At 43.6% G+C, this 11,432-nt stretch overlaps 1 protein-coding gene across 3 annotated transcripts in view; it reads left to right on the forward strand.

Annotated features, from left to right (window-relative positions):
• FBXO34 (F-box protein 34) overlaps positions 1-11,150 on the forward strand; it is an 80,921-nt gene extending 69,771 nt beyond the window's left edge. For all 3 annotated transcript variants that reach the window (XM_073608813.1, XM_073608811.1, XM_073608814.1), the window contains exon 3: positions 8,468-11,150. In XM_073608813.1, coding sequence (XP_073464914.1) covers positions 8,468-10,571 — 2,104 coding nt within the window. In that variant the 3' untranslated portion in view covers positions 10,572-11,150. The remainder of the gene's footprint in view (positions 1-8,467) is intronic.
• The last annotated feature ends 282 nt before the right edge of the window (positions 11,151-11,432 follow it).

Consider the following 11,432-nt stretch of genomic DNA (forward strand, 5'->3'; position numbering starts at 1 on the left):
GTGGAAAATGAGTGGTTTAGTAGAAATCAAACCACGGTCGGGTAGGTCAACTAAAATTTCAGTCACAGCTGCAAAAAAAATTTGTTCGGGATGCAAAGAAAAACCCACAAATAACTTCAGGTGAACCACAGGACTTTCTGAAAACATGTGGTGTGGCTGTTTCAAGATGCACAATAAGGAGGCACTTGAAGAAAGATGGGCTGCATGGTCGAGTCACCAGAAGAAAGCCGTTACTACGCAAATGCCACAAAGTATACCGCTTACAATATGCCAAACAGCACAGAGACAAGCCTCAAACCTTCTGGCACAGTCATTTGGAGTGATGGGACCAAAATTGAGCTTTTTGGCCACAACCATAAACACTACATTTGGAGAGGAGTCAACAAGGCCTATTATGAAAGGTACACCATTACTACTGTGAAACATGGAGGTGGATCACTGATTTTTTTTTGGATGTGTGAGCTACAAAGGCACAAGAAATTTGGTCAACATTGATGGCAAGATGAATGCAGTATGTTATCCAATACTGGAGGGACATTTGCATTCATCAGCCAGGAAGCTGCGCATGGGAAGTACGTGGACATTCCAACATGACAATGATCCAAAACACAAGGCCAATCAACCTGTCATTGGCTACAGCAGAATAAAGTGAAGGTTCTGGAGTGGCCATCTCAGGCTCCTGACCACAATATCATTGAGCCACTCTGGGGAGATCTCAAACGTGCAGTTCATGCAAGACAGCCCAAGAATTTACAGTAACTGGAGGCTTTTTGCCAAGAGGAATGGGCAGTTTTACCATCTGAGAAAATAAAGAGCCTTATCCACAAAAAGACTTCAAGCTGTCATTCATGTTAAAGGGGGGCAATACACTGTATTAAGAACTGGGGAAAGTAAACTTTTTTTGATCAGGGTCATTTGGGTAGTTTCTGTTGGGATTATGATTTAAGAAGAGTAAACCCAGTTGATTGATAATAAATGGCTTCAGCCAAACGCTAACCATGAGTGAAAAATGTTTTTGTGTTATCGTTCATATTCTCTGAAAAATGGCCAAGAAATCTTAAATTCTGCCAGGGGCACAACTGTACATACTACCCCCCCCCCCCCCCCCTTTTTTTTTTTTTTTTTTTTTTTTAATACTGATATGACTAGGCATTTGGTCATATAATCTCTGCTGAAGAGGAAGATCAGCGTTCAGATTGATCTACTTTTAGTAGTAGTTACACGGGGACACATTGGATGCCTGGAGCTGCCATTGTGCTCTTGCTGGGTGTCCAGTGTGTCACTGTGCCTTTTTTGAGGAGCGTGCTCCCTCCAGGCAAACCTGCCCTTAATTTATCCACTGCTATATATGCCCCAACTTGGAAGATGCTCAAAAATAATATTTGGACCACCGTGCACCGAGGAGCCTTGATGTAGGCACTGCAGCTTCCACATAGATTTGCAAATGTGTGTGATTTAAACCTCTGTTAACGCGAGTTGGACAGGGTCAGTTTGTACAGTTTTTTTTTTTTTTTCTTCCTCCTTTTTTATTTTTTTTACCTATAGGAAACATTGGGTCTGCAGCGAATGTGAACCTGTTCTACAAAGCCATTTTAAAACTGTATAAAACCAAAAATGTAATATATTGCAGCTTACCAATCATTTATGGTGGCTGAATTGGCTTTCTCAAGGTTTTTTTTCCCCCTCTGTTTTCACCTGGTGATCTGGCCCAGTAACGTCTCTCCTGTATTAAAATGAAATGCCAACACTCTGGATGAATGCGCAACAGACTACTTTAGATAGCAGCATTGTCAGTCTGTGGGGAGGGAAGTGTTTAGACGTACTAGTAGATTTAAATACAATAACAAATCGAGACTAGAGACTCCAGCTTACCTTCTTTATTTTTGTACAGTTACAGCAGTTTTGTTACAATGATCAGCTTTTTTTAATTTGTGTAAAAAATTTATCCCAAAAGTAGGTCTCCCTGCCAGTGTTAAATGGTTTGTCTTAACCCTCTAACTGCTACCTCTACAGAACAGCTTGTTCTTTTTAAAAATAGATTTATTGGCAGGATCACCAGGTGAAAATAAGAGCCTAAAAAAATCATATCTAAGAATTGGTAAGCTGCACTGTAATTTATTTGCTTTTGGGTTTAGAAAAAAATGAAAGTGTGTGTGTGTGTTTTTTTTGGTTTGTTTTTTTGGGGTTTTTTTTTTTTTTTTTTCCTCATATAGGACACAGGCTTCTTAAAATCCTTACATCTGGGTTGGACGCCGCCATCGTCACTTGTGTGGACGCTGGCAAAAGGGACTGTAGGGGCACCCAACTGTATAACCCTTCCCATGCCTGGCTAGCCTCAGCTTGTTACTAGTGTCTTTTTTAGGTGGTGGACCTCTTCTCTCTGTGGAGAAACATACATTCTTCTGTGGATGATTCTGATTATTTCTTCCTAGCTCAGCTGCACCATACTCTGCAGCTTCTGAAATGGTGGACTCTGTAGGGACCATCTCTGGATCCGCTTAGTTGGGAATGCAGGGCCAGCTTGTAGCATTGCTTTGCACAAGATCTTTCTGCGGATGATCCTTTTGACACCGCATACTCTGCAGGTCCAGAGCCATGATCTGCCTGGTTCAGAGCCCAGTTTTTAAACACCCCTATGTGGGTGTACCCATTAAGGGCGAAGCCAGGAAAAGGTTAATCCCTCCTTCCAGCTATAGAATGGTGAATACAGGGCAGAAGCTCTTTAAGCATTGATGCCAGGGTCCCATTTTATTCTCCCCTTTGGGGTAAGTGCTCCAGGATTGCCAGGTAATGGTGAAAATGGTGCCACTTTTAATTCGGGACCAAGCCTTGTTTCCCACTATTGTGTGCCTGGCTTGGTGGATATACCTCTGATTTTAAATGCCTGTCAGCAGAATTCCCCTGCAAGAACCACTTTGCGCATTGACCCTTGGAAGTTGAATGCTTGTTTGGTCCCTTCTTGGATTTGAATTTCAGTAAGATCACCACAGGTAAATGCACTTTCCTTTCCTAGATGGAAAAAAGCTTGCACCTGCTACAGTAGGTGCTTTACTGTGTTAGAAGTGTTTTCGTCCTCCTGTCTTCCAATGTTAAGGCCTAGTCAGGAATAACATTTCATAAAAAGACGTGGTCGTCAAGGCCAGTTCAGTGGTGGGGGGAGCCTGTCAGCCATTGATGTCTTAGAAAATATCAAGATGCCTAGGTCGTTGCTGGGCAAGTCCCTATTCAGAACCTTTTTGCCTTCAAACAAACCTCTCTCCCTTTATTCTTATACCAGGCTCCTCTGGGCCCAAAGGATGCACTTGATTTGTGCTTGTATGAGGATTTTGCATCTCATGGCGGCCCCTCTTTCCACAGTGCCATACACTAAGTCTCTTTCCAGACCTTGCAACTTGACATTCTGACAGTATGGGACAAAATAACTCTGTCCTTAGACTACCCTTTGTGTTTGACCTTCCCCCTCCCTCCCTCAGGCCACACTCCTTTAGCATGGTGAATTTCCAACACGCTGCTTAAGTTGGGGAAGCCCTCATCTTCACAGTTGTGAGAAGTTCTCACAACGCATGCCAGCCTGTTGGGCTGGTTAGCAGTCCTGAACACCTATCAGTACAGGGTACTCGTTTTTTGAAGGAAGCTTGCCTTCCGATCAACATTCTGGAACTTTGGGTTGTTCCTTCAACTCTGGATGCTTCCATTGCTTGGCCACCTGACAAGAACCCAGTCAGATAATGTTAGTCAAGACCTGCATTAATCAAGGAGGCACCAGATGTTGTGCCACTCTAGGAGATGCAGTCCTGATCCTTTCTTTGACAGTACTTGTTCTAGCCCTGTCTGGCATCCACATCCAAGGTCAAACATTGGCAGGTGGTATTTCTCAGTCACCAGTGGGTGGAACCAGGGGCATGGTCTTTCCACCTGGAGTTATTTCAAGCCCTTTGACACAGGTGGGGGACACATTAGACGGAGACATCTTGGTGTTCAGATTCCGCAACAAACTAAGTAGGTTTGATGCTAAAACCAGCTACCTTCAAGCTAGAGCTGCACAATTTTGGTTTAAATGAGAATCATGATTTTTTTGCTTAGAATAAAGATCATGATTCTCGCGGTGTAACATCTTTCACATTCTACAAAAAAAAATGGGCTAACTTTTTTTTTTTCTTCTTTATTAAAGTGGTTGTGAACCATTACATACCACTTTGACCTACAGGTAAGCCTAGATTAAAGCTTGCCTGTAGGTCCAAGAAATATCTCCTCAACCTACACGGTTGAGGAGATATTTGCAAAAATACAGGCACCGCTGTCTACGGCGCATGCGCCGTAGACAGCGGCGCACTGAGCATGCCGCTGCTAATGCCGATATGCCGTTCATGGCAGCTCCCATGCGCGGGAGTGACGTCATCACGGCTTCGGCCAATCACAGTGCCGGAGCCACGATACCCAGAAAGAAGATGGATGCTCCGTAGCAGAGGAGACAGAGGTGACATCGCAGGCTCCTGTGTCAGGTAAGTGACACATAATGGGCTACTATGTGATGCATAGTAGCCCAATATGCTTTACCTTTGCAGGGAAACAAAGAAGTAAACCCATTAACCCATTTAACTGCTTGCCGACCGCCTCACGACGATATACGTCGGCAGAAGGGCACGTACAGGCAGAATCGCGTACCTGTACGTTGCTCTTTAAGAGGCGGCCAGCGGGCACGCGCCCGGCAAACTCCGTGAGTTGGGTCGCCGGTCCCGCGGACTCGATCGCCACGGGGATACCCACGATCGCCAAACGGGGAGATGCTGATGTAAACAGCATCTCCCCGTTCTGCCTAGTGACAGTGTCACTCGATCTCTGCTCCCTGTCATCGGAGCAGAGATCAGTGATGTGTAACATGTAGCCACCACCCCCCCCCCCACAGTTAGAACCACACCCCTAGGACACACTTAACCCCTACACTGCCACCTAGTGGTTAACCCTTTCACTGCCAGTGTCAATTACACAGGAATCGGTGCATTTTTATAGCACTGATTGCTGTATAAATGACAATGGTCCCAAAAATGTGTCAAATGTCCGATGTGCCTGACATAATGTCGCAGTCGCAATAAAAATCGCTGATCGCCGCCGTTTAAAGAAAAAAAAATTATTACAAAAAATGCCATAAAACTATCCCCTATTTTGTAAACGCTATAACTTTTGCGCAAACCGATCAATAATCGCTTATTGCGATTTTTTTTTTTTTTTTTTCCAAAAATATGTAGAAGAATATGTATCGGCCTAAACTGAGGAAAAAAAAATATTTTTTTTAATATATTTTTGGGGGATATTTATTGTGGCAAAAAGTAAAAAATAATGCATTTTATTTATTTATTTTTTTTTTTTTTTCAAAAATTGTTGCTCTATTTTTGTTAGTGCAAAAAATAAAAACCGCAGAGGCGATCAAATACCACCAAAAAGCTTTATTTGTGGGGAAAAAAAGGATGTCAATTTTGTTTGGGAGCCACGTCGCACGACCACGCAATTCAGTTAAAACGGCGCAGTGCCGAATCGCAAAAAGTGCTCTGGTCAGGAAGGGTGTATATTCTTCTGGGGCTGAAGTGGTTAAAGTGTATTTTTGTCAAAAAAAAATTGAAAAAACGCTGCGCAAATACGGTGTGACATAAAATATTGCCGGAAATCTCTATGGTCAGCATCTGGGGCCGGCGGAATCCCTTCTCCGGTTCGCTGATGGCAGCAGCAAACCGAGAGAAGCATCGGGGAGGGATGTCCCCTCTCACCTCCCGTAAGAACAATCGTTCTTATGGTGTAGGGAATTGCTGGCTGAAAAAGAAGATACCTGAATGATGACCTGACCTGAATGATGTCCAACTGCGGGCATCATTCAGATATCGCCGCTCAAAGTCAAGTACGTCATATGACGTACGGCGGGCGGGAAGCTGTTAAGGCTCGCAAATTGACTTGTCATAGAACTTTCGTCCTAAATGGTACTCATGGGGCATATTCTGTCCGTTCTTGAGTCTGGTCCGGACCAACATTTGGCCCTCAGTTCCATTAAGAGACAAATCTCGGCCTTGGTGGTTCTTTTTCAGAAATTGTTGGCCTCTCGCTATCTGGTTAAGGCCTTTGTTCAGGGGGTAACTTCTATTTTATCCTTCCTGTTGGTATCTTGCGGCTCCAACAGATCTCAGGCTGGCTCTCTCATCTCTTCAGAAGCTGAAGACATTATAAGGAATAGTCCCTTGTCTAACCTTGTGTGTAAGGCAGCCTTTCTTGTGGCTATCACCTCTGCGAGGAGAGTCTATAAGAAAGGCTTTGTGCACTATAAGGCCCACTCAATGTTGCACAAGGACAAAGGTGTCTTGAGGTCTAAAGCCTCTGTCCTCCCAGAGGTGGCTTCTGCCTTCCAGACTTCTATCTTAACCAGGCTATTCATGATATTAACATGTCCTGCTCAAAACATTCTTAGGGAATGTTCTCTTCCTTGTTTGCACCATGAGTTACCTCTCAGCTACGGTCACCTTTTTGAAAATCAGATTCCCTCTTTTTGCTTCTTAAAGGTTCTCACAAGGATTTCCCTGCCTCTAGCTCCACCATTGCTAGGTGGAATCAAACACGTTATCATTAGAGCCTGTAGTCTGAAGGATAGTGTTCCTCCTGGTAGAGGCACACTCTACCAGATCTGTTAGTGCTTCATGGGCTTTTTAGCATCAGGCATCGGTGTCCCAAATTTGCAAGACTGCCATCTGGGCACCTGTTCACATACTTTAGCTTTGCGAGGTGGATATTCAAGCCTCCTCTGATCTTAGTTTCAGACATAAGGTTCTACAAGCTGCTTAGTCTGTCGAGCTGTTCTTGACCTAATCTGTGGGACTGTAGGTGGTGTTTGCTGTGCTGCCCACCCTGTGCTATTGCTTTTGGATATCGCAGTCAAAATAATGATTAAAAGAGAAGCCTGTGTACTGAGGACAATGTGTACAGAAAAGAGGGCCCTCCCTTATGTTCTCACCTCCCTGCTGCTGGCTAAAAACCTGAGGCTAGCTGGGAGTGGGAGAGGTTATATGAGGGTGTCCCTGCAGTTTTTTTCTTTTTTGCCAGTGTCCAATCCTCTGAAGATGGCTACATATAATCTAGTTGTAGTGATTTTAAAGCCTGTGTCCTGTACTTTATTTATTTATTCCTGTTTTTTTTAGTTATATCTTTTGTTGGGTAAATATTTCTGTCTTTCCTATTGCTGATATTTGCCCTTAAAGCGGAGCTCCACCTTAAAAAAAAAAAAAATTATTAAAAGCCAGCAGCTACAAATACTGCAGCTACTGACTTTTAATAAATGGACACTTGCAGGTCCCAGGTTCCAGCGTTGTTGGCAGCCGAAGCCGATCGATCGTCTCTCAGCTGCCCCTGTCGCCATCCTCGGTCAGGGAATCAGGAAGTGAAGCGTTGCGGCTTCACTGCCCAGTTCCCTGCTGCGCGTCTTCACTAGTCCCCGTTGTGTTCTGGGAAACACACCGTTCCCAGAACACAACGGGGGGGCGCATCTGCAGATATTCTGCGGCTATCTATACCTGGAAGTGGGTGCAGATACCTGTCTATTAGACAGGTATCTGCACCCCCCTCCCTCCTGAAAGGTGCCAATTGTGGCACGGGAGGGGGGAGGAATCTGATGAGTGGAATTTCCATTTTAGGGTGGAGCTCTGCTTTAATTCCAATATCCGTGTCAGGGAGAGCAAAATGGAATATTTCTGCCCTGTGAACAAAAAAAAAAGCCAGCCCTGGCATAAGGAACACGTAGTGTACTCTGCTACTCTTAAAATTACTCCCCTGGCCCCATAGCAGCTCATCTGCCCCCCACACTAATGGCCTCTGTGTCTGCTGGGGGGACGGAAGACAAACACACAGCAGTGTCTAGCATTCTCCTACCTTACAATGTATGTACAGGAGAGTGTGAGCAGCACAGTACTGGACTGAGGGGGGGTGGGATTGGGGTGAGCTGCCGGTGTTAACTTCCGCCCTTTGTCTAATAATGTGCTGCTTCATGCTCTTCGTTCTGCAGTAAAAATAAGAGCGGTGGAAGCTGAGGGGCAAGGACCAGCATAAACAGGAAAGTGTTCACGATTGACCCACCGGCTGCCCGCGGTCGATGGGTAGATCGTGATCAACTGGTTGACTATCCCTGGAATAGAGCATATTTTGCTTTTATTGTCTTCTGCTCTGGTGTCGCTGTGTAGTGTGTGTTTGGTTTTTTTTTTTTTTTTTTTGTTTTTTTTTTCCCTCCTAATTTCAATGGGGCAGAAAGTTGGGGGGTGGGGTTTTAACAGATAATTGGCAATAAAAACTTAACAAATGGTTATGACTCTTCCCCACACTTTTTTGAAAGATTTTGCGTTTTGAGTTGGGCCTTTAGCTTTATGTATCTGGTTCTATCACAAATCTTGTTTAAATGATTATTCCATTATTTCTCACCTCTCACTCATTTCCCTTGCAGGGCTTCTGGAATGCCTTTAAAGCCATATCACAAGCTACAGAAAAAAGAAGCCGCTGTTCTAGACTTACGGTCAAATAAAGGCATGCATCTGAACAACCAAAGCTCAGCTAAGGAAGAACAGTGTAATGGCGCAACCAAGAAATGTTTACCCTCTAATGATAATCAAAGCCGCAAACCTCTGGGGACAATATCTCAGAACACCATGTGCAATACCGCTGCAGTGAGCCCATCTAACGACTTTGAGATGCGTTCAAAGAACGTTTCAAATGAAATTCACCAAGGTGATGATGGGGAGTGCCACTTGGACAGCTGTGTACTTATAAAGCCCGGCAATACCAAGGAAAAGATCGCTTTCTTTGCATCACATCACTGCAGTAACAGGAACAACTCAATGAAGATAAAAAGCACTGGGGACATGAGTGGAAGAGCTGCTAAACGTCGAAAGAAATCTGACCTAAAACGTGGAAAGAATCACCTGGAGAAGGTGCACGAGGTGCATAAAATGTGCCTCTTACCGGAGTCTTTCCCGAGTGGAGTTGAAAACTGCTCTATTAATTTTGTCACCGATGATGGAACTCTTCCCTCTCGCCCCCTCTCTGTAATAGAAATGGTATCTTTTCTAGAGGAGAGGGCAAGTGTGTTACTTTCAGACTGTGCAAAACCTTTCAGCAATGCGCATCCTTCAAAGTGTGTTGGACCTTCGAAATGTGGCCACCCGAGTGTTTCCTTGATGGCGCTTGAAGCCAATGAAGATGCTTCAGATAAAGAACATTCTGAGAAGTCAGAAATGGAATCTGTATGTGTCTTGGAAATGGTTGCGAAACTGGAGTCTGAGTGTTTGAAGCACCAGAATGAGCGGCAGTCTGGTGGACTTTCAAGAAGCAACAGCTTAAGGAGGCATGTTGGACGAATGTTGCTTGCCAGTGGCATGCAACAAGATGCTAGCCATCCTTCCAAGCCTTCCACTGCTCTTGACCCTGATCAAGAACTTGCTGCTTCTGCTATGGAGAACAATATCCTGCAAAATAAGGAAGACCTTTGTTCTGTGAAATCATGGGAAAACCATCCTTCAGCCAAGCCCCAAGATCTGGGAACTTTGCCGCCTGTAGAAGACTGTTCTGTGGCCAGTGTAGGCTTGGAGCTTGTCAAGGAGACTTATTTAAAATTAGGATGCAAGGGTGATATTGCCGTAACTGTGGATCCTTGTAAATTTTCGATTTCTGTCTGTATAAAAGCTGTTGAATGTGTCCCTAATTCATTTGAGAGTCCAACTCTCAATGACCAAGTGTCTCATAAAAAAGTGGAGGCTTCTTCTGACTCCACCTCTCTTAAGGCTGCCAGTGTATTAATGAACACAAGGTCACAACAGAAAGGAGGGCACATACAGGATAAAGCTTTAATTGGGGACACTTCTCCAGGGAAAATATTTTTTCCGAATGATCAAAAAGGTTCAAAACGTGCACATGGGCACTTCAGTCCAGAAGTGAAGTCTGGGGCAGAGAACCTGGAGAAAAGGTCATTTGACAATACTCTGTGTTTGCAGAATAGCTCAATGATTGCACAATACTCAGTCACTATATCTTCACTTGGAAACGTAACTCAGGTACTTGACTCCTGCTCTGTAAAGAGACAGGTGTCACATGATTTCCTCGAGACCAGATTCAAAATTCAACAGCTGTTGGAGCCTCAGCAGTACATGGCATTTTTGCCCCACCACATCCTGGTGAAGATCTTTCGTTATCTTCCTACACGAACCCTGGCAGCCCTAAAATGTACCTCTTGCTACTTTAAATTCATCATTGAACATTACGACATTCGACCGTGTGACTCGCTGTGGGTTCGGGATCCTCGCTACAAAGATGACCCTTGCAAACAGTGCAAGAAAAAGTACGCAAAAGGTGATGTGTCTCTCTGCCTTTGGCACCCCAAACCTTACTGCCAAGCCTTGCCATATGGCCCTGGTTTTTGGATGTGCTGCCACATGTCTCAAAAAGATAGTCGGGGCTGTAAGGTGGGGCTTCATGACAATCGTTGGGTGCCTGCTTTCCACAGCCTTAACCGAACAGTTTGCAAGAAGTCGGAGTCAGAATTTGAAGAGGATTAAAATGGTATTGGTCTTGTTGAGGAGGACCTTCATACCCCATGCTGTTTACATTGTACATATTCATGGGGATATGAAACTGCACATACTTTGACACAAGAGCCTTTACTTTGCTTTTTTTTTTTTTTTTTTTTTTTTTTTTTTTTATTTCTTCAACTGGATAGTTAGCCCTTTTATGTAAATAACTAATAGGTGTACATAAAAAGATCTATTGCTAACTGACGCAACCTAATCTTTACAATGCAGATCTGAAAGTTTTGTGGCTACAGGTGGGTGTGTGTTGTGTGAGAGTGTCTATTTGTTTTTCCTTAAGTGTCTTGTTAAGTGTCTCTATCCTGTGTGTGTGTGTGTGTGCGCGTGTTTGTTTTTTTTTTTTTTCCTTTTTTAAAAAAAAAATATACAGGGCTTGAAGCATTTAAAGCGTTTATTATATGGTTTAACTGGACGGCAGCATAATCTGATTGGCACAAGTGTCTGGAATACTGTGACAAGTGAATATATGAGGTGATCCATTGTATAGTGGCTGACTGTACAAGGAGGAATTTGTCTTTAATTCAATAAAAATGTGCATCCTGAATCTCACTGATTGTATGGATTTGACATTTTGTCAACTTATTGTGTTCAGGTGTGTTTTTTTTGTTTTTTTTTTTTCTTTATTTGCTTTGCACTTTTATATTTGTACCAAACACAAATCATTGTATTTGTACGGTGTGCGGGTTAATTTCCTTCAATGGATTGTATTCAGTAATATAGATGTACACTTATGGAAACATTAAAGCAGTTTTAAAGGCAGAATTGTGAAAACTTGAATACATATGCAACCTTAAGTAATTGAGAAACTCCTCTCTGTATTTAGGATCCAAA

The sequence above is a fragment of the Aquarana catesbeiana genome, linkage group LG13 (genome assembly GCF_042186555.1).
Source record: "Aquarana catesbeiana isolate 2022-GZ linkage group LG13, ASM4218655v1, whole genome shotgun sequence".
Lineage (NCBI taxonomy): Eukaryota > Metazoa > Chordata > Amphibia > Anura > Ranidae > Aquarana > Aquarana catesbeiana.